This window comes from Cupressus sempervirens, chromosome 11 (assembly GCF_028749045.1).
Source record: "Cupressus sempervirens isolate cs-2001-9-10 chromosome 11, ASM2874904v1, whole genome shotgun sequence".
Taxonomy (NCBI): domain Eukaryota; kingdom Viridiplantae; phylum Streptophyta; class Pinopsida; order Cupressales; family Cupressaceae; genus Cupressus; species Cupressus sempervirens.
Window position 1 is genome coordinate 553,367,098 of NC_143128.1, and position 25,086 is coordinate 553,392,183.

Genomic DNA, 25,086 nt, shown 5'->3' on the forward strand with positions numbered 1-25,086 from the left:
TTGCAAGCCTTACCAAGGACCTGGACAAGTTTCACATGACCTGTGCATAAATAGCAGAAATTGACCACAGACAAACAATTAAAGAAATTGCCAATTAAATGGCATCTAATGAAAAAAATTATAACTTAAAAGCCAAAAAGTGCCAACCATACTCAAGGATGCCAAAGAACTACGTAGCAGACCAAAATACCAAAAAAAGGTTATGTTGGAATATTTTATTTATCATAATTTTAAAAATACGTGTACGGTCAATCTCTTCATTATTCTAGTAAAGACTGGATAATGTTTTTAATGTCCACAAGGCCAAAGGAAGCGTATTGAACCAGTTATTTTATCTTTATCCAATGCCCCTCTTCAGCTACTTCTCCATGTTTTTAAGTTTTAATAACACTTTAAGGAGTTGCACAAATTCTTCACAACTATGAATAGAAATTGTTTCCAAATATAACATTGGAATATTTTTTTTTAAATACATGCACGGTCAATCTCCTCAATATTCTAGCAAAGAATGGACAGAATGTTTTTAATGTCCACAAGGCAAAAGGCAGCCTACATGCAGTTGAACGAGTCATTCTATCTTTCTCCAATGCCAATCTTCTGCTACTTCTCCATGTTTTTAAGTTTTTCATAACACTTTGAGGAGTTGCAAGAATTCTTCACAATTATGCATGGTGATCACAGACATAACATGACAGAAAATCCCCATGTTTTATATAACTGACATGGAGCTATATCTCTGAGTTCCAAAAGGCTCCATCACAGCATTCTTTCCTGGAGAGGAAACTCTCAAACTATTTCTAATCCATTTCAAGATGTAGCGTCTGGCTATGACCCAGAAGCATAAACGAAAAACCAATTTGATGCATGGCTGCATCTATGCTTTTTAGGATTTTGATTGTTGATAGAAGAAATGTTTAAACACATAATGACAACGAAACTACAATCATCAACATCAAAGAGTCATGGCCTTCCTTAAGAACTTGTCCTGATAACATCTTGCTTGCAGAATACCTCATATCTGGCATCTTCATTGTGTTAACCGATGAAAGAAAACATTTTATCCCTGGCATGAAAACCAAACTCTTCAAGGATTCATAATCTTCCCTCAAAAAATAATTTAAAAACCTTTCAAGAAATTTCTCACATTAAATATCTTCAATTTGGCTTCCTCTGAAGAAAGACTATTTAAGATTTCAAAAAATGATCTAATTCTCCATAGATTCTATGTATAGCAAGAATTTGAGGAAACACAGAAGAAGTTAAAACCATCTTTAATAGGAATCAAGATTCAAGACACATAATCTTTCCATAAACCAAGGGGAGGCATCGGAAGCAATGTCTTCCCTTCTTTACGCTTTAATTTAGACTTTTGATCACTAATATGTTTGGATTACTTCCAAATATTTTGATCTAATTATCTTACCCTCTAGGCTGATGTGTTAATGACATCAAAGAAATTGATGAATTGAGTTTTCTGATCATCTGCTCAACAATAGTAGGACCACACTCTTGCATTGATTTCAATGAATTGATAGCATCTTCCATGTCCTCTGTGCAGATATATACTTCTCGAGTGGCATCGAACACTTGAACCTAACAAACAAAAAACTAGTATTAATGACTAAATATATCCATGAGAAGAAAGCAACTTCAAAGCAAGAAGGACTTGAGTTGTCAAGGACTCAAGACATACAAGCATTTAGAAACATTTCACATCATGATGCATGAATAAATACTTCATATTCATAAGCACAAGTTCAACATAGACTACCTGCAAATGAAAACTATCCCCAGCATAACCTTATCTGGGTACCAATAGAACCTAAATTGTAGGCAAAAGGGTGACAAGGTGTGTACAAAATTCAATTAGTGAAAGAGTTAAATGGCAAGGATAGGAAAAAGAAATCAGGTCCACATGCAAATATGATATAATGTATGCTGAATTGAAAAAAAAAAAGATGCAAAGCTTCCAAAATCTTCACAGATGCATCTCCCTAAAATAATTGCTCTTGAACTAGATTTGAAGTAGAAAGCATGTATCGGTTGATATGGCAATTGATATGGCAATTATATATTGTGTCATGTTGAAACCATTGAAAAGTGAATGGCATTCATATTGAAACAGTATATTTAAAAAGTGTATCAGCGAAAAATACAGCTGTGCTTTTTTTTAATATTAAAACAAGCATATCAACTCAAACTTTCAATTCCTTAGATATTGACCTAAATCTGTACATAAGCAGGGAGATGTCATTGAACGATATATAGATCTACCACTCTAATGCAAGCTTATTGTCTGAGTGTCAAAGATTATTTGAAAATTTCAGTAGTCCCTTATAATACACCTATTACCAAAACAACGAACTCTAATACCCTTGATCCATAGATAATTTTACATCCTCCCTGAACCAATTTCGGCATCTATTTTCTTTATCAGACCACCTGTCATATAAGACATATACAAGCTAATCCTTGCTCAAGTCTTTGTCAGAAAACAATTCCTCTAATTTACCTATTTCCAAAGTTTGAAACTTCAATAGTCCCAATTCATAGAGATTTTTTTGCCATCATTTAACCAATTCACACATCCACTTTACTCATTTAATCACCAATCCTGGAACATCTACAAGCTAATCCTTAAGCCCCTTGGCAGAAAATAATTCCATCTATATTAACCCATTAGAGAGTAAGAAACTCCAATGCTGTCAATCCAGAGATATTTTTTCATCTCCCTGAAATTAAAAAAAGCACCTTACTTTCCTTCTTTAATCACCTGTCATTTAAGATGTCATAATCCTTGCTCCATGTCTTTGTTAGGAAAGCATTTCATCTTGAAGAAAATATAGAAATATTATTTCTTTGAAATTCTAAATTTCCTGAACTGTACATTGCCAGGTAGCAACAGGAAATCTATAGGAAAAGTTAGATTTATAAATCCTTTCCTGCATTTGATATCCATTTCCGTACTCAAAATAAATGCCGGTATGAAATTTTCTTCGTTTGGTAGGGGAGTACACTGGCATATTGGTGACATCATTTCAAAAAACATATAACAATTGAAACAGAACTTTGGTGACATAAGATCACCATCTCCGAAATAACAAGAATTGGAGAATATTTGGTGATTTTCTTAACTGACTTAAACTTTTCTAATATACATTGGGAAGCAATTTTAACTATGGCTTAGGTACATCTGATCAAATAAATATGTATACTTTAGCAAATTAATATATCTACTTATTATGATAGTAATAATTTACAACAATTCAAAAATAGAGCCCTTTTAAAGGGTCAAGTGTAAAAAACTGGATAAAAATATTGAAAGCCCAAAACAACTAATAACTAGAGAAAAGTAAAATGAGGGCTCACCAACTTGATAATTTTCAATTTGTAGAACTGAATTTTAATTATGCTTCAAGGGGTATCCCAGGAAATGCAAGAGGATTTGCCCTCAAAGATTTGAAAGAGAGCTTTGTGTATGCAGGTTCCCTATTTTTAGGGATCAGAATGAACAATGAAGCTTAGTAGGAATATGTAATTAGAGGGTTGGCAGCAAGGGCATCTCATTATATGAAAAAGCTGACTGCGGATGGAGATTCCATGGCAATAAATAATGTCGTCCAAATCAGAATGAGTCAAAATTAGAAACAAAATTATTATGTGGAAAATTCATTACGAATAGTAACAACAATAAGCATGTGCTGTCAGCATTGCAGGTAAAATTTGAACACTTCTGAAGATTTCTGACAAATTGTGAAGTAAATCAAGCTCCTATAAAGCTACCTACACCTGCCTCTCAAACTAGCAAGATGTATTGAAGCAGCATTTAAATTTTAGGCCTTCTTGTTAATGTTCTTGTAGCTTCAGTTGGATAAAAGTTGTGTGACAAATTATATATGAGATGTAATAAAGAATAATTCTTTATTTTACATATATAATATATATTTAATAGAGAAAATCAAATTTGAACATTTATGTATAATTGAAGAAATTAGTATAAAATGTGATACACAAAAAATTTTATATATATATATCAATTATACATAAATTTATGTTTATACCGATCACCAAATTACAATTGAATATTGTTAATATTGATGGTTGACCAATTACAAATCGGTGTTTGAGAGAGGGTTGTCGATGGAACAGTTGCCACCCATGCAGACTGGGAAACACGTCTGCAGAGGATCGTGCCTCCACAATATGTGGAGACACAATCCTCTGTGGACATCTCTCCACAGTCTGCTATAAGATAACATTGGCAGCCCTATCAAACACAGCAAACACAGAACATTAATACAGTCCTCAAGTGTTGATCGAAGCTGAAAATACTAATAAATATTTAAAGGTACAAATCAGTACTACAAATAACATCAAACCAGCAGTTCAAAGGAACAGATAATTTCTGAGAGTACTACATTGAGATCAATTATCAGGAATTACTAAACACACAAAATAAAATCACCTCGGTAAATCTGATCAACTATTTTAACACTTCTTAATATGTTTATAGTAGTATTTTCGTGAAAGCTTCCTAGTTAGAGAAGCTTTTCTTCGGTTCTTTTATAACTAGCATAAATGTTAAAACTTAAAGGGAAGGTTGGTGCATTTTATTTTTCATATGGTGTTTTGTGATAACTAGGAAGAGTTCACACATATTGGTCAAGATTTTTATGAAGAAATGAAGAGAAGTGAGATTGTTCATATGCTTTTTGCATGTGGACTTCAATGTTTTGAATTGTTCTCTATTAAGTGCATCTTTATTATGCTGTTATGGCCCTTTCAATTGATGTAAGTGGTGGCAGTGGCAAACTGCAGACAAACAGCTGTAAGTGGTGTGGGAATCGAGTTGCTGTTCTTATTCCTATTTTTCATTTCAATGGCTTGCCATAGGAATATACCTATGAGAGTGTAATAAAGGAAAGGTAGGAAGCTGTTCAAGAGGAGACCGATAGATCATCTCCATCTCTTCCTTTTCAACCAGCTAATAAGGCTATTGAGGGTTTTTCTTCTAAATATCTTTCTATCTGCCTAGGTCGAATTCAGCCAGTAGATCAATGGCTTATGGCAATAAAAGAAAATGATCCTCTATGAATATGTCCACTCCAGCTAACTTCAAGTGTCTCTTTACATGATGAGGGATGGCGTCGAGTTGAAGGCAAGCGAGGGGAAAAACCCTAAAAATGGTGAATGATGCTTAGGCAATTCCTATTCCAAGATCTTCAAATCTAGCAGGGTGCCAATTGCATTCCTTTAGGGTCTAGGGCATCAAACCCTAATGCTCCTCCAATAGGGCGACATCTCCATCATGAGCACCCCTTGTGGTGGACTCAGTGCAGGTAGGAAGGAATATATCGAGGGCTCCATTAGTTCCTTCAGCTTCTCCATTGATTGTCTCGGCCCCTAAGATTGCCTGAGCCCATGCTATTAAAGATCCTAGACCCTTATTTAAAATAATATCTACACTGAAAGCATGTGGGAGTATTGCAGTAGCAATGGCTAATTTGCTAAATGGTGTGGTTCAGAGCAATTTGCAAGCCAGGTTGAGCAATGGTTGAAGACCTCCTTTGGCGAGCAGGTAAGTATTTATATCAACCTCACGATGCCCTTGCAAGCAAAGGAAGGCTAGTTCTCGGCCTCCTATTGAGGTTCCTTCCATCCAATCCAATAAAGAACCTAATATTTCTATTCAATTTAATGAGGGTGGGGTTTTGTTATTTCTAAGCAAAATAATGCAACTCAAACAAACCCCTTGCTTAAGCCCCTCCTTCCCAAAGTGAGGGAGGTCAAGACAAGATCATGGAAGGAATATCTCCCCCTATCTCCCCTACTGTTGTTTCCTTAGAGACAAACTTGAAGGAAAAGATCCAAGTAATGAATAGTATTGAGGATAATTTGGCCCCATGCTCGAAGAATAATAAAAGTTGTGGGAGCCCAACCACTCCTAACATATCCCCTGATGTGGTCATATCTTCTCAAAAGAGGCCTAATATTTCATTACTCCCACATTTGTGAATGGTGACTTGGAAACCTAAAGCCAAGAAAATAGAAAGATTGAGAAGTTTTCTATGATTTAACTGAAGATCTTATTAATGCCTTTTGAGATTGTGGACAAAGGAAAGTATGATTCAGAAGAACCTGACGGTTGAAAAACCCCTTGAGATGGGGGAAGTAAACTACTCCAAAGAAGACTTAATTAAGGATCTTATAGACATTACCAGTTAGGAAAATATAAGAGGGATAGATCAAACTAATAAGTACTAGGGAACTTTGGACTGTGCCAAGGTTAATGAAAAAAGAGGGAAGAAATCCCTTTTAGAATTAAAAATTAAAGATGGGTAAATTGAAGGATAGACTAAACTCACGGATATCTTGTACAAAAAGGGTAAGGTCCTTTTCCCAAGGAATCATGAAGCTCATTACATGGAATGTTAGGGGTTTAAATGCCCCTGACAGAAAGCGCTTAACTAAGCGCGCTATCAATTCCCTTCATCTGGAATTATTCCTAATTCAACAGATTAACTTGGATTCATTTGAATTGAACTTGGGCATAAGAAAAAAAAACTAGTAGCCCTATAGAGGGGACATCTGGTGGGTGGACTGGCCATCATTTGGGACCCTAGAGTTATTTTTATTTCCCGCCAGAAGGTTGGGTAAAACTAGATCAGCTACTTTATAAGGCACATTAAAACAAATTTATCTTTGTTACTGATTAATGTCTATAGTCCTATTCATACAAATGAAAAATTATCTACCTAGCAAGAAATTGAATATTTCTTCAAATCTCATCCAGACCTCTCAGGTATAATTGGGGGAGATTTTAATGCAATACTTAATAATGATGAAAAATAAGAGAGCAAACATAAGATATCACAAGCCTCTCTTGATTTTAATACTTGGGTGAATAAATCAGCACTTTTGGAGATTACAACATCTAATAATGCCATTACCTAAAATACTAGGAGGAAAGGCTTTAGCTTTGTCATGGAAAAATTGGATAGATTCTTCATCCATGGTAACTTCAACTCATTCAACTTAACTCTTCAAGCCGAAACCCTTCCTCTTTCAAGCTCGGATCACTTCGTAGTCATGCTTAATCTTGTATCAAATGAACCCCCTAAATGGTGTCCTATTAAATTTGAACAAATTTGGTTTAAGGATGATTCTCTGATTCACAAAATAGATGAATGGTGGCATAATACCACTGTCTCTGGCTCTAAACTTTTCCAAATTATCCAAAAACTCAAAACCATCAAACGTAATCTCATCCAATGGAATAAGGATCACTTTGACAATTGAAAGACAACAAATGAAGAAGTGTTCAGATTTGGAATGAATGAAAAATTATATCCAAGAGAGAGAATTAATGATTAAATATTAAAACATCTTGGCTAAAGAATTTTTCTAGAAACAAAAGTCTCCGAACACATGGTTGGAAGAAGGGGATAGGGATACTAAATTCTTCCATTATAGCACCAAATTAAGACGATCAGTAAATACAATTACTAAGATCAGCAATAGGGAGGGCAATCTTCTAGATGATTCAGCTTCCATTGCTTCTAAGGCAGTAGGGGTTTTTTCAGATATCCATAATAACTTGGAAGGTTCTAAACTATCAACCCAAGAAAACTTCCTAGTTAACATTCCAAAATTAATCAATCGAGATCAAAACCAATCCTTGATGAAAAAGTTTTCAAAAGATGAATTAGAATCTGCACTATTTCAAATGAATGTGGATAAATCTCCTGGACCTAATGGACTTCATGGGGGATGGTATCACTCGACAAAACCCTCTTTGTATTGATTCCCAAAAAGGACAACCCCAAGAATTTAATTAATTTCAGACCCATAGCCTTATGCAATACTCTTTACAAGCTACTTACAAAAACATTAATAAATAGACTTCAGAAACTTCACCCTCTGATCATCAGTGAGAAACAAATTGGTATAACTAATGCCCAAGAGGCCATTCATTCTCTTCAAAAGAATAGTAACCTTCGAATGCTAATTAAACTGGATATTAGCAAAGCTTATGATAAAGTAGATTGGAGGTTCCTTTGTAAATGTCGAGAAGCCTTTGGTTTCTCAACATCTTGGATGAATTTAATCTTTGAATGTATTTCTACCCTTGAGATGTTTGTCTTGGTCAATGGAACCCCGAAAGGTTTTTTCTCTACCTCTAGAGGTCTAAGGCGAGGGGATCCTATATCCCCCTTCCTATTCATCATAATTGTTGAAGCATTAGGCAGTTCTATTTCATATCAAATGTATCAGGGATCTTTAAAGGGATTAAGCATAACTAGTAATTTGGATCCTACTACCCATCAACAATTTGTGGACATGGTATGGGGGTTGTCACGGAGGCTAAAACCTTCAATAGCCTCCTTGATCCAATATTTTGATCCTCAGGGTGAGACAAAATCAAAGTAATGAAAAAGAAATCTACAAAATTCTGAAACTTCACGAAAGAAGCTCTTTCTTGCAAATATCTAGGTCAACCCTTGGATTTAGGTGTTAGATCATTAAGTCTTGGGGATGACTTGTTGGATAGAACTCACTCAAGAATTAGCTCTTGGACAAGTAAGTGGCTATCATTAGTTGGTAGAGTTCTAATGCTTAAATCAGTATTGTCTGCTCTTCCCATCTTTAGATTGTCCTGTTTTAAGCTTCCTATACGGAAGTATGAAGGCTTCAATAAGATATTAAGAGCATTCCTTTGGCAGGGCTCATCAGACCAAAAAAAACTCTCTTATGGCTTGGGGCAATATCGCTAGGCCAAAAGAGGAAGAAGGTTTTGGAATTAAGAATTTGCAAGATCAAGGTAAAGCTTTGGGAGCAAAGCTAATTTGGAGAATGTATAAGTATCCACATTTAAAATAGGTACGAATCCTTGATCATAAATACTTGAGATTTGTAGATCATACTTCTATCCTTCGAGTCAATAATCCTCCAAAAGACTCCCGAATTTGTAATTTTCTGTTAGAATGCAGATTCATCATTCAGGAAAATCAACTTGGAACTTGCAGGATGGGCATAAGGCTAGGTTTTGGATTGACTCTTGGGAAGTTTTTAAACCTATTTGTAAGTTAGCAGGCTTCTCAGTCTGGCCTATTCTTGAATCTAGTTGAGGTATTTTTGCTAAGGACTATGTTGATGCCCTTAATGGAGACCTTTCACAAGGTTGGAAATGGAAATCTTTCAAAGGCTTAGGGATTCCTGACAGACAAAGGGTTCTCCTTGAAGAAATCCTTAGCAAAAGAAGCATTTCCTTCAACTTAGGGCCAAATATCCTTGTCTGGGATGGTTCAAAATCTGGCAATTACAACACAAAAGATGATTACATGTACCTTTGTAATTAAGAGTTAAGACCAACAAGGATCTCCCACTATTTATCTGTTGGGATAAATTATGTATTCCCAAAGCAAGCTGCTTCTCTTTGCTTGCCCTCCAAAACAAAATTCTTACCTTTGATAATCTTAAATAATGGGCTTTCAAGGGCCTAGCATCTACCTATTATATTCTAAAGAAAAAGAATTCATGGACCACATTCTACTAAGCTGTGATTACTCTATTCAATATTGGGCTTGGCTGCTAAATAGGCTCAGATTTAAAATTGCTTTCCCTGCATCTATCCAAAGCATGTTGTAGGCTTGGCCTCTACTCACATCTATTTGTATTTTTAAGGGTTTGTGGATCACTACCTCTTCAATACTGATTTGGGAATTATGGAAAGAAAGGAATTGTGAACCTTTAAAAATAACGAGCTATCTAATGTTGATATGTGGTGACTGATTAGGTAAACACTATACACTTTTCATAAATTCTTTGGGGTTTGCAGCATTGCCCCAGAAAAAAATATATTGTTTGACTCCTCTAGGATTTTTGAGTTGACTCGTCAACCATTTCCCAAGGTTGACTCGTCAAAGGGTTTTTTGGGTTAACTTGTCAAAATTATCTAGCCCTAATTTTGTAAGCGGCAAAAGCTTGTATAAAATGGCTTAGGGTTAGGGATTTCATTATGTGTGATGTGATAGTAGCTTCTTGCGGCGGTATTGAGTTGTAAGGGATTACTAATTGTAATTAGGTTGTAATCACCGGATAATAAGAATATTGGACTCGTTGTTTGGTGGACATAGCCCGAGGATTGGGTGAACCACGTAACATCTTTCTATCTTGTGTTCTCTTTTGTGTGCTTTATTATTTTTTGATATTGGTTATATTTGCATGTAATTGTTATTTATGTCCCTTTAATAGTGATCAATTAATTATAAAAATTAAAGGAGTAATAGTTGAAAATCTCAACAACAAAATCTCTCATTCGAGGAGTGATCTTAAAATGATCTCTTGGGATGAGAAATGAAACTAGGATGGATGTGTCTAAAGATTCCTCCTTTTACTAGTCGAGGTAGTATCAAGATTGATAAAAGGAAGCTCTGCATTTGGCAACAGCCTAAACTAGGATGGTATAAATTGAACTTTGACAGGGCTAGAGAGGAAACCTTAGGCATCGCAGGTATAGGATCTTGCATTAATGATAGTCAAGGCAAAGAAGTTAGCTAAGCATGTAGGGATGGCGTCTAATAATGAAGCAGAATTATTAACCTTAATTGAAGGGCTTCTCTTATGTTCTAGGATTGGGATCCAAAACGTTGAAATTGAAGGGGACTTGGTAATAATCATTAATGGCCTTCATAAAGGGGTATCTTTAACTGGAAACTTGATTCTCTCCTAGCTAGAACCATCTTTTTTTTTTTAAATGAAGACGTCAACATTTAACCATATCTATAGCGAAGGCAATCAAAAAGCAGATGAGATAGCCAATAAAGGAGCTGATGGGTCAATTACATGTCTACCTAGTCAATTATGGTAAGGATAGTAGTCCTTTACTTTCTGACTCCGAGCGCTCAAGTAAGAGTTTACAAAGATTTGTTTATATTGCTTGAGATGGATATTGCAGCTGTTATGCCCTTAGCGTATGAGCCATTATTAATTTTCACTTTCAAAATCATTATTTTTTATCTACTATCCTCATTAAGTCATCATGGTTTAATAGTTGGCCTCCATGCCAGCCCCCTCCTCTTATGCATTTATAGCATTCGGCAGTGGTTTTACTTGCTTCATCCCATCTTCGAACTATGTCTTGCCTCTCTCTGAGTTTGTTATGGAAACTCAAATTAAGCTTTGTATCCCAACTAGGTAAATGGCCTTTCACGAAGCTATTGCCCTAGATAGGATCTGCCAAATTGTTGATGTCCACGATAAGGTAATTTGGCAAGCAGTCTTGAAAAGCCTAGGGAAGCAGTTTGTCCACTATAATGACAACTTTCGAGCAAACGCAAACATTTCATCTATGTTGACAGTTATAGCTATGCATCTTTTTAATGATAAAGACAGCATAGCCCAGCTATGTCGAGAATTTTTTATTAAGGAAAATCTTATTGGATTTGGATACGATCTTGGTTAACATTAGGGATGATCTTAATATCCCTCGAGCATCTAATTATGGTATTCTAATGGTGTGGAAGAGACCAGTCCCTACCTACCCCATTTTGTTTCAGAGGATATTGAAGGTTTTTGGCCTCAACGAGCTTCTTTGGAGAGAAACCTACATTTCATCGTGATTTGCTTTGGTGTCTATGGCCTTGTTGAGGAAAATTGGTTGGATATCTTCTTGAAGCCAAATGACTCACTTAGGACCGAGCTTATGCTGAGCCATAGCACCCAAAGAAGCAATACACCTCGGCAATTAGCAGCTAAATTCTCCTCTTATCTTTAGCAACTTGTTAGTCATAATATAAATCTTGTATTTTCATACTAAATATGTTGACTCTTTACCATTTTTGGAATTTCAATTGTTAAGATCTTTATATTTAATTAATCATTACATGAAGGGTTTCCTCTATTCTCTAAATTTAGTCTTATGCTGATATTATTACAATAATAGATAAACTTCTATTATTAGTTAATGGTTATCTATTTATAATCTATTGTAAATATTAGAATGTTTCTAATATTAGTTAGTCTCTAGTTAGTTGTTAGCTTTCTTTAGCTTTCTTTTAGCTAGAATAGAATGTTTCTATTCTTTACGATCGTTTCCTAAAGAAACATTGTTTTATTCTTTTGTATATATTGACCTATTGGTCTCTATTTATCAAGCAAATATTTACCAATTACTTAGTAATATGGTATCAACACTTCTTTAAAAAATTTCGAAAATCATAATTTCTTTTTTGAAATTATTAGACCCTTTTTTTGAAATTATTTCTCTAAAATATTTGCTTCGAACTAGGGTTTGTTTGAGAATATTAACCATCAATATTCACGTTTTTTCCTAGCCGTTTTTGAAAAAACAAGATTGTTTTTCATGCATTTTTGTCCATTTTTTCTACACATCCAGGGCTGGGAGCAATGCCAAGGGTTTCTTAAAACCCTTTGTAAGAGATTCGCGCCTAGAAACTGTGTTTTTTGTTGTAGATTCGCAATTGATTTCAAGCTTTTCCAGCCCAGGATGTTTCTATTCGAAAACCTAATCTTTGGGGTCGAAATTTTTTTCTAATCACAAATTCTTGGTGGGTTTTTTGAGAGATCAACTAGGTTGTCAAATTTTTTGGGGGCCATGATTTTCGTGCCTCAATTTTTGGGCTAGCGGATCCAAAAGTCAACAACATATTCTTTCTGGGTGTTTCAAGCTCTCTTATGGGTAACCCTTCAATTTTTTTGGGTCTTCCATTTTTTTTGCCTTAATGTACATGTCTTCACAGATTTTCACACTTTTTCATTGAAAACGTGCTATGACATCTCTGACTAATATTTTGCTCGAGAGAAATTCAAAATTCAATGGTCGGAATTATGGCACTTGGAAGCAATGGATAATAGCAATTTTTGAAAATCGGATTACTGATCAAATTGTTCTAAGTGTTAAACAGCATCCGACTACCCCTAGTACTGATCGGGATACATGGGATCTGAATAATCGGGAGGCAGTGATGCTTCTCAAATTTATACGTAGTTGATGAACATCTCTCTCAGATTCCATCCGACAAGCCAGCAACCGAGATATGGGCACATCTCAAGAAACTTCATGAGACTTCTAACAAAAGCAAAGCTTTCTTTTTGAAGAACACTCTATTTTCTATTATCATGGATGAGCGAACATCACTCTTGGCTCACCTGAATAGGATTCAGGAAATCCATGATCAATTGCTTGTCATTGGCCACAAGATGGAGGAAGAGGACATTGTGGTTATCATCTACAGAGTTTACCCAAGTCCTACGAGCATTTTATCGAGACTCTCAACATCACGTCTTCTAGTGTTGATCTAAAGTTCACAGATCTTTGCACACTTATACTTTAGAAAGATCGATGGAAACAACAATTCGGTAGTAGTTCCAGCTCCACCTCCATAGAGCAAGTCTTTGCTGCTAAATCCTTCCAAAAGGATAAAGGCAAGTCATAGTAGTCTTCTCAGCAGAAGTCCTCTGCTCCAGCTTTAGAAGGCTCCCAGCAGTCTTCTCAACAGAAGTCCTCTGCTCCAGCTTCAAAAGGCTCTCGGAAGAAGAACATTTAATGCAATTATTGCCACAAGTTTGGTCACATGAAATTTGAATGTCGAAAACATTTAGATGCCCAATCTAAGTAATTAGATTCGCAGCCCAAAACGAACAATGCAAAGCACATTGAGCAGACAAAATTTGTTTTTTACACCTTCATAGCTAAAAGACCTGCAAATCATGTGAAGTTGTCTGCTTGGTATATTGATTCAGATGCCTCTCGTCATTTCACCCATCGCAATTACTAGTTCACTAACTACCAACCTTATTCAGATTCTGTTATTTTTGGTGGCAGAGAAGGGTACACTGTTGTTGGCAAAGGCAACATTCAGATTCAGTCTACTGGGAGAAATCTCATTTTCCTCGATGTGTACTACGTTCCATGAATGGAACTAAATCTACTCCCAATCAGTTACTGCAACATTCTCCACAGATGGATGCCACCTTCAGTTCACATCAGTGTATCATGACTAATAGAGTGACTCAGTCTATTGTTGTAGTGTCTATTGTTGCAGTGGGTCTTGAGGATCATGGTCTTTTCCGACAAACTGATTCTAGTGATTCTTAAGACTTAGCTATGGTTGCTCGATGTTCTTCTGTTAGCACACTTTGGCATCAGCGATATGGGCACTTAAATGTGCATTATCTCTCTCAACTTGCTCGGGAAGAGAGCTTGTCCTCGGATTGCCAGAGATTCAAATTTAACATCTTGGAGTTTGTGATGCATGCTAGGCTACAAAGCAACATCGCACACCTTTCACCAGTGGTGATTCATGTCGAGCTCCTCAGGTACTTCAGCTTGTTCATGCTAATATATGTGGCCCTATGGTCACTCCTATTCTTGGGTCCAAATATTTTCTGTCGTTGATGATTTCGGTAGAAAAATGTGGGTATTTGTTCTTAAACAAAAATTAGATGCATTTCCTGTCTTTCAAAAGTTTAAACCTTTAGTTGAAAAAGAGTCTGGGAAATCTATTATTACTCTTAGATCAGACAATAGGGGGAATTTTGTTCCAATGAATTCTCTAGCTTCTTGGATACTCATGGCATCAAACACCAGTCAACCACACCCCATACACCACAACAGAATAGTGTAGTTGAACATTAAAACAGAACAATCATCGAGATGGCTCGATCCATGCTCGAATACAGACATGTTTCGAAGTAGTTAATACTGCAGTTTATCTTTTGAACCGGTCATCCACAGTGGTGGTCAAAGGTAAGACTGTGGAAAGAGGTTTGGTCAAGTCGCAAGCCCAAAATCAGTCACCTGAAAGTTTTTGGCTTCCTTGCTTTTGTTTGGATCCCTGATGCGTCCTGCACCAATTTGAATGCGAAGAGTCAAAAACTCATGCTTGTTGGATACAATAATATTCACAAAGCCTACCACTTAATCGACACTACGACATCCCGTCTCCTGTACAGTCGTGATGTAGTCTTTGATGAGCAGCGAAGACCATTCATGCATGTTTCTCTAGTTCCTAATCCAGCAAACCAGCCTATGAAGGCTCATGATTTGGGAGTTAGACTTCCATTAGGTCCACCTGATTGGAGGCCTCCAATAGCTCCTACAGCTCCAATTATACCAGTGATCCCTGTACAGACACTCTAGCTTCTCCTGTTGGATCACCAAGATTCGTAGATGCTTCACCTGAGTTTGATCCAAATTCTTCAAATGAGGAACCTAATCATAGAGCATCTCCTTATGCTAATGTTGGTCATTCTCTTCTACAGCTTAAGTGGTGGGCTAAGACACTTGCTGATCTTCGTGATCATGAGCTCACTAATGAGAGAACTTCTCGGAAAAAGAGCAAACCTACAAAGTTTGTTTACTTTGCTCTCATGGCCAACATTCACAATGTATTTTATACCTCAAACATATTCCAAGGCTAAAGGAATTCCAGAGTGGGGACAGGCCATGACATCTGAACACCAAAGCCTGTTGAAGAATGACAATTGAGTCCTTTCTGATCTTCCACTAGGGAAGAAAGCCATAGGCTGCAAATGGGTTTACAAAATCAAATACAAATCTGATGGTACTTTCGATAACTACAAAGCTTGTTTAGTTGCAAATCTGATGGTACTTTGGATAAGTGCAAAGCTTGTTTAGTTGCAAAGGGTTTTTCTCAGCGTCGGGGCAATGATTATGAGGAGACCTTTGCCCCTACTGCAAAGATGAGCACAATCGGATTAGTCCTAGCCATGGCAGCACAGTTTCCTTGGAAGGTCCATCAGATGGACGTCAAGAGTGCTTTTTCGGATGCTGATCTCCACGAAAAGGTCTACATGACGCAACCTCCTAGTTTCAAGGTTGCCGGTAAAGAACCTCAGGTTCTCCAATTAGTGAAAGCTCTCTATGGCTTGAAGCAGGGCCCTAGGGCATAGTACATGAAAATTGATAAGTACCTCAATGATCAAGGCTTCCAGAGGAGTTCGTCAAACTCAAATTTGTACATCAAGACTACTAACAGTGGCATCATCCTTCTGGTTATTTATGTGGATGATTTGATCATCTCTAGCAATTCCGCATTTTTTATTCAGGGAATCAAACTGAATTTATGACTGTCTTTTGATATGACTGACCTTGGGCTCATGCATTATTGCCTCGATGTTTGAGGTTTGGCAACAGTCTTCTGGTATATTCATCCCTCGGTCCAAATATGTCAGGCTTGTGTTAGACAAATTCTGTAAGCAGGATTGCAAGTCTACATCTACACCCATGGAGAAAGGTCTCAAGTTATCAGCCAAGTGTGGCTCTCCTCCCATTGATGATACTACATATAGACAACTGTAGGCAGCCTCATCTACCTCTCTGCTACTAGGCCAGCTATCAGCTTCGCAGTCAGTTACATCTCACGTTTTATGACAACTCCTAAGGCCGATCATTGGATGGCAGAAAAGCGTGTGCTTCGTTATCTGAAGGGCACTACAAATTATGGACTTGTTTACTCTCGAAGTTCTACTCCTAGACTCAGTGGGTTCACGGATTCAAATTGGGCAAGCTCTGTTGACAATGAAAAGTCAACTTTTGGATATGTGTTCAATTTGGGATCTGGTGCCGTCACATGGACCAGTAAGAAGCAACAAGCAGTTTCTCTCTCCTATATAGAAATTGAATACAGAGGGACAATTAGTGTAGGTTGTGAAGTTGTTTGGCTTTGTCGGATGCTTGGGGATATGCAGATGTCACCAGCAGGACCAACCACTTTGTTTGTTGATAACAAAGGCGTTATCAAATTAGCATGGAATCCAATCTTCCATGAACGAACCAAGCATGTGGATGTCCACTATCACTGCATACAACAGCCGGTTGAAGAGAGGACAATAGACTTGCAGTATGTTCCTACCACGGATCAGACTCTACACATTCTCACCAAGCCTCTTGGTCCTAATAAGTTTGTTAAATTCAAACGACAACTTGGTGTTGTGGATAGATTTACAATTAAGGGAGGGTATTACGATAATAGATAAACCTCTATTATTAGTTAATGGTTATCTAATTGTAATCTATTGTAAATATTAGAATGTTTCTAATATTAGTTAGTCAATAGTTAGTTGTTAGCTTTATTTAGCTTTCTTTTAGCTAGAATAGAATGTTTCTATTCTTCATGATCGTTTCCTAAGGAAACATCGTTTTGTTCTTTTGTATATATTGACCTCTCGATCTTTGTTAATATCAAGCAAATATTTACCAAATACTTTGTAATAGATATCAGCTAGTTGGGATGAATTTTTGTTGATCTCAATTTATGATGTGAGAAGTGTATCATTAATGTCATAATGGGTTATGCAATACATTCTTCTATAATAACTTTGACTAAGGGTAACTATGAGTCATGGGCAAAAGGAATCATCACACATTGTAGATGACTTAATCTCTTGCCTCATCTTTGTGGACTCATTCCTATGCCAAAGTCATAGTGGAAGCAATTAGTTTGGGGAGATAAGAATGATCATATAAAAGGATCGATTAGTTTGAGTCTGTTCAGATTTCCACCACGATATCTACTCCAAGTTCATTGGTATTCAATGCCCACGCATAGTCTGGACACTTATTTAGGAGCATATTGGAGATCTACATGTTCCTCCATTCCCAGATGATCTTGTTTCGGATTGTCTCCTTCAACTTGATGATGTTGACAATATTCCCTTTAATGATGATACCTTAGAGGAGATTGAATATTTTGCAGCACTTGAGAGTTATGATGCTCCGGAAACTCCACATGTAGCTCCTAATTGTCCAACTGAGATCACACATTCATCTTTTGTTGATGATTTTGGTGACTCATTGCCACAAGAGATACTATTTGTCTTCCTAATTAGGATTCTTATTTGTCACATATTGGTGTATCGTTTGTGGAGTCTCCACTTTCAGATTTGGAAGACACGTTTGAAAGGATTTCTCTTCTCTTTGATGAAAGCCTCGTCATAGGTGGAGATTCTTCTACATTGTCTTTGGATAGACCTATGGTTTGAGTCCCATATGCGATCCAAACCCCAATAATTGTCTTGTCTCTCCCTTCACTTAATATGTTACATTATTGGTTCAAGTTCATCATGCTTGTGTGACTGCTTCTTCGAGCTTGGAGACTCCCATTAGTTTTTAGAGACATCTATCCAATTAGATGATAGTTGTGGCACCAATGTTGTCACTTCATCTTTTTCTTTGGCACTTGTTCAAAATCAATTTTAATTGGTTCCTTATTTGTCACCTTTTGTTGTGATAAGGTATGTTCTTGATTGGTTCATGACATCTTTGTAGAAGGACATGACGACATATGAGCGAATTTCAGAGGCAGCATCGTCATACTACATTTTGACTCCACTTCCTAAATCCTATCCAAAATGGGAAGCATTCTTGCATTTGTCCTTGGTATATCCTCTTCCGAAGGGGAGAAAAGTTGTTTGTGTTGATGTCTGGTAACTTCTGTCGAATAAATCTATATATTATTATATAAGAGATATAATTTATGTGTGTGTGTGTGTTCATCATATATGAGATATAAGTTTATATGAGAGAAATTAATAATATGTATATAACTATGATTAAGTTTTTATTATATTTATTGTCTAATTAATGAATATACATGTCCCCTAAAGGGACATGTCTCTTCATCACTTATTCTCGATTTAAACATACCAAAATAAATGGCAGTGCTTAGTACATTTGCAGCGATCCTCCTAAAATCAACATGGTATCAAAGCAGCTACGAACTCCTCGGATAAGAGATTTTAGTAAATATCATGGGAGACAGTATATGATTAACGCAAAGGATATTGTATTGCAGATAACCAAAGACTAGAGAGAAAATAGTGATAATTCATATTGGCAGCAATCAGAAATCAATAGGAAGCATCTTGTATCGATCAGTATTATCTTATCTAATAATTCCTTGCAAATCACGACTGTACCTTAAAAGACTCTTCTATAAAAATATCAACACAGGCTATCAGTCATGGCATGTATAAATTGAATTCTTAATTCAAGCCATATCGTCTGCATTTACATTCAGACTTCACTCATTTTCTCTCCTAATCTCAGAGTCGGATTTGTTAAGCCAGCTTTCTTTTCACTGGACTACACCGCAAAAGTAGATGGTTGTATTATTATTATATTATACACAACATGTAAAAAAAAAAATTTAGCCCATTTTAACATAAAGTAATCGGGGGCTTGTTCTCTTATAGTGTACAGAATTGCTGGAAAATTCTGGCATATTCTAAGGAAAACCTCACATGAAGAATGTCAATTGAGGCTAAAGCAGCCGGTTCGCACAGTATCAGCTATATGATCATGTTTGAGAGGAAATTGCCCTGAAAATGCGTCGAAAACAACCATTGTTCTTCTACCTATTGAAAATACTTCAGATATCGACTCTAGTAATGCATTTCCATAATATCATTTCATGCACCCAACATCCTACACAAGAAGGAATTTTATTAGTCTAGTCATGTGCCACGTAGGGAGGATTCATTTTGGTCAACAAAATAAAACATACGAATGCCATGAAGAAAGAAAATAGAACAGAGCTAATGGGAAGGTCTTGGATGTGTGGCATTATTGAGCCAGCTAGCGCAGGGAATCATGAAGAGAATAGGGTAAGGAGACCCAGTCAAATAAGACACAAACAACCATAGCATAGGCACCTATTCTGAATAGGTATCACCAAGTGCCACATACTTAGTAATGAAGCATAAGACGTCTAAGGACTGAACACAATTTCAAAGGAAGATAGACGAAGAAGGATTGTGTATTAATAGTCCCCTTTAAATGCAAGAAAAGGGCAAACTCACGTGACATGACCGGGAGGGGTGGACATGGAGTGAGCGATCATGGGACCCCACATAGGGGACGTAAAATGAATGTTCGATGCAAGTCATCTGACTCCACTTACAAGTAAGGTAAGTGAACAATATATGCTATTATCAAATGGATCGAAAGCTAGAACATATTGATAAATAGAGACTAAGGAGGAGAAATATATATAAAGAGTTGCATTCATTATGAATGAGGATTGAGCCGATAGTGGTTCGCAATTCAAAATCTTAATTATATATTGGAACAAGGCCTTTGTAAATATTGGATAAACTGAATGGATAAAATACAATTCTAGCCATGTCAAAAAGACATCCTACAAATGCCACAAAAGGGGCCCTGCCACCAAGGTAAGTAGAGGTAAGAGTATGAAATATATTATTTTTCTTATATGGATAAATGAATATATATATATATATATATATGTCAATTCATGAGAATAATATTTTTCAAGGAATGTTATTTACTTGATATTATGAATCAAAGTATAAGTACGATTAAATGTTGAATAGTAGAATGAGATGCCTGAAACTCAAGATAACTTGCATATGTCTAGAATAGTATTAGGCATTTTGTTTTATGATTTGATGCATATGAGATAAGTTGTTATTATCATTGAGTATTAAGTTTGTCAACTCTTTATTTCATTTCATACGTACTCTTCTACTCTTTATTTCATTTCATACGTACTATAAGAGTTATTTACCTTGATCTTTTCCTCCGAGAAAGTTATTGCAAGAAGAGGGAGATCGAGATTCAGAGGTAACCTTGAAAGAGAGGGACCAGATAGAGGATATGATTCAGTCAACCTTTGGTGATCTTGGTCATATTGATTCAGAGGGAGTAAACTATGTTGAAATGGATTCTCCAGTGATCAATAAATTGTAGTCGTCAAGAGGACAGTGATTTATGAATATACATCGTGACTGTGATTTTAATGGGCCTACCCCCTCTATACATCATGAGGAAGTGACAACTTCCAAATGATGTCACTTATATCTGCAATAGTTATTGAAAGGTGACGATCTTACAATAACTTAATTTTCTATTATGGGGGATATTTTACGATATCTATGTAGATCATGATAGATTATACTTTTGCATGTTGGATGTTTATATGGCAAGCATTATGAGAATGCATGTACACATACCTTATAAACATTTTTTCAGTACATGGTGAATGTTATGCAACTTGATGTTCTGGAAGGCCATTACACAGAGTAATTAGTGAATATCAGGCAACTTGATGTTCTGGAACCCATTACTCACAGTACTTGGTGAATATCTTGCATCTCAACATTCTAGAGGCCATTACTCAAAGAGTATTTGGTGAATATCATATGTTGATATTCTATAGACCAATACTTAAATGTGATATCAAAATGGTGAATATTATATGTTAATATTCTACAAACCATTACCGTATTGAGTCCATGGTGAGTATCAAGTGTTGATATTCTGGAGACCATTACTATGAGTATTCAGTCATATCATATATTCTGAAGGCCAATACTCATAATATCAAATGTGATATCAAAATGGTGGATATCTTCTGATCAAAGATATCCTCAAAATTTGTCATGTCTAATATTACCAATAGTGTAATATCTATCTTGTTTATCCTCCATAGCTAAGAGGGAGTGGTGATGTTTGGTAGCTTTTCTCAGATAAATCTATATATTATTATACATGAGATATAATTTATATATACGTGTTCATCATATATGAGACATAAGTCTAAATAAAAGAAATTAATTAATTAATTATATATATATATATATATATATATATATATATCACTATAATTAAGTTTTTTTTTATATTAATTCTCTAATTAATGAATAGACATGTCTCGTAAAGGGACATGTCTCTTCATCACTTATTCTGAATTTAAATAAGAGGTCACTGCCATTTGGAAAACACATACCAAAATAAATGGCAGCGCTTAGTACATTTGCAGCAATCCTCCTAAAATCAACAATTTGTAGGCATTGGACTATGTTTTGTCTTCAATCACCCTTTTTGCAAGCCATTGCTCATTATGGGGTATATCATGTCTCCATTCCTCCTATGGAGGGATACTTGATTGTATATAGATGATGTGTGTCGTTCTTGGGGGTTCTTGAATCAGCCATCTATACATCTTGTTTCTTTTCATCTCTCTTTTGGATGGGAGTTTTGTCCCATGTGATTATCTGCCTTTCTCAACTTTATGAGAGATTTCTTGCATTGCATTGCATATTGTACATGGGTATCTAACATGGCCTAGTAGTCGAGACTCATCTTGCCTTGTGAGTTTAAGTGCATTCCCCTAAATTGCACTTAAGGGGGAGGTGTTGATGTAATTAAATAATTACTAATTACACTTTACTAGAGCTTACTTAAGATAATGCATAAATAGTAGTTTACATATGAGACACCTAAGGGTTTGTACCTTTATTTGCAGATGGTGTATGAGAATTTCCACTATAGGTGGTGATAGTAGTTATCACATTCCACTTTATGTGTTGACTCCACCTTTAGTGCACTTATCAATATCCATCCTCCACATGTTGCACATAGCTCATTGCACAATGGAGGATGATCCACCTTTAGGGAACATGTTATTCCACCTCGTGTGGGTGATTACTTATCTCCTCCTTATCATGGTCTCTTATTGCCTTACCTATATAAGCAGGCACATCTACATTGTAAGTGAATCCACTAGTTATGGTATTGTAATTGAGTTGATCATATTGTATTGCATTCTTGGTGAGAATACAAATTATTGATATCATATTATTTCTTTCTTTTGTGCTATTCATTGGCCTCTACATCTTTGGTTGTTATTGCTATAAGAAGATTCTTACAATAGTAAACAATGAATATCTATCATGACACATGAGTTTGACAAACTGACATTGAATATATGGTGTCTCTCCTTTCTCATCCATTATGCCTTCTTATCCTCCATTCCACCTTTGTTGTTGCTTTTTCATCACTTGACCCCATCTTTACCAAGCATGGCCTCATGATCTTGCGTTGGTGTATCCATGCCAGCTTTTGTCTTTTTCATCAGCTCCAACTAAACAATCATGCTGCAAAACAATTTTTCATAACATTATGAAATAACTTTCTAAAAAAATGTGAATACACAACTTTCTGAGATTTTTATGTCATGCACCCCAACCAGTTTAAAAAGGAGGCAGAGAACAAATGGACACTTTGTCTGACATTTGAAGTTATGCAATACTATTGGACTAATATCCATTTTCAAAATTCAGTATATTAAGATTTTTTCAGTCAATTTTGGTGGGTAGAATTCAACTGATAGAGATCACCATCCAAATATTGCAAACTAACACGTTTATGATACGCATTTATCAGCCCATGATAGATGCAAAGCATCAAAAGGCGTTAACGCCCAGAGACAAGATGTCGGTAGAAGTTATCATACAAACAACCCTAGTTGAATACTAACAGGAGAGCTCCTACATATACCACTTTCCAAATGGAGTGGAGCCACAAAAATGGTAGGAAAATCTTCCAGAATGAATAAAACAGTTTGTCTTTTCTGGAATACAATACAATACCCTCGCATGTTTATTTCCCATGCATATACCCACATATTTTTAAAGAATTACAATTTTAAATTTGGCCATAGAGTACAGTCCAAATGATGAAGTGCTTTACCCTCTGGAGATCTGAGCAGTTCAAAGCAATTGTGCAAACTATCATTTCGAAAAAACCTGTAGCCTGATAATTATTTTCTTTTCACTTTTCTAGATTCAACTGCATGAAAGGTTTTTGGTTCAAATTTCATAAAAGTCCTTAAATTTTATTTTATGAGGAACATAGATTTAAAGTAAAGTTAATCAGTAAATTGCTTTAATCATGATAATATAAAAGCATGCCAACCGGAAAAAAAAGTGACAAACAAAAGTGGGCTTACAAATGAGTCCTTATTTACTGATACCGTCATATTTTACTTCAATTTCAAGGCTTCTCTGACAAATGAATTGTGTGTTTTAGGAAAAAATATTTTAATACATATCGTTTATGCTCTGATGAAAATGTTTTACTAAGGCTGGAGTATTAGTTAAACCATGGTTACATCTGGAATTCATTTTCTGATCCTGGTTAAGGCTAGCCCATAAGAATATCCTGTATACAAGGCTACGAACAAAGACAATATCTTGAATACTAATTGAAGATGCAAAGGTTAAGTTTGTATTTGAATGGATTGACGGCATAGATAACAAATCCAGTTGTAGAGAAAATACTTTTTGACTAGCCTATTATAAGATTCTACAAAGTTTGCTTCCAGTACCAATATGGAATGCATGCTCATATTTATTCAATAGATCAGGCAAAGAAGTCAGTGTGATGTCCCTTTTCTGAAATAGGATACAAGAATAAATAATAATAATTAAATTTTAAAAATGATAATAATAATAAACATTACATAATAGAAATTAACTAAATTTAATGAAAGATCGACAGAAATGTAATGAATAGTTGCGGCTCCCTCAAAATAAGATATAAAAGGAGGAGAGTTCATTGAAAGGGATAAGGAGGAAGGAAGACGTGAAGAGCATAGGTGGTAAAGAAGGATTGATCGAAAAAGAAAGGAATGTGAAGAAAATAAGGAAATGTGTCATGTCCCCATCCTAGAGTTGCAATAAATAATTTTAATAAATCACAAAAGGAATATTTTATAAAATAATATTTAAAATAAATAAAAAATGATTTATATATTGATCAGTAAAATAAATAATTTCAGTTAATAAAAATATAATCATAATAAATATTTATTTAATTATATATTTAATAAAATATATATTTAACTAACAAAGTTACTTATTATTAATTAATCATTATAGAATTACATATCTATTCTCAATAAGATGCAACCTTTTGGTGTCTAGCCCATTTAATGAGGATTAAAATCATTCCTTTCACCATCAGACATTTGTTATTTAATATATATCATATGTCCCGTTCTATGAAAGAATAGCAGGTTATAAATACAATTATCACTCATCATAAAGGAAGGAGGAGTTATATCACTGAAGATAAAGAAAACAGAATGATTATTGTCAAAGGAAATGAATTGTCTGCAATGCTGGCAAGCACTGTTTAACAACAGTTAAAGTTGTGACACAATAATGAGGAATACTGATATACAAAAAATACTAAATCATAATTATATATTTGTCTGTATAAAATAAATATATTCA

At 35.5% G+C, this 25,086-nt stretch overlaps 1 protein-coding gene across 1 annotated transcript in view; it reads right to left on the reverse strand.

Moving 5' to 3' along the window:
• LOC149530827 (uncharacterized) overlaps positions 1–25,086 on the reverse strand; it is a 54,166-nt gene that overhangs the window by 17,781 nt on the left and 11,299 nt on the right. Inside the window, exon 4 of the mRNA XM_089809701.1 lies at positions 1,424–1,593. Coding sequence (XP_089665827.1) covers positions 1,424–1,593 — 170 coding nt within the window. The remainder of the gene's footprint in view (positions 1–1,423; positions 1,594–25,086) is intronic.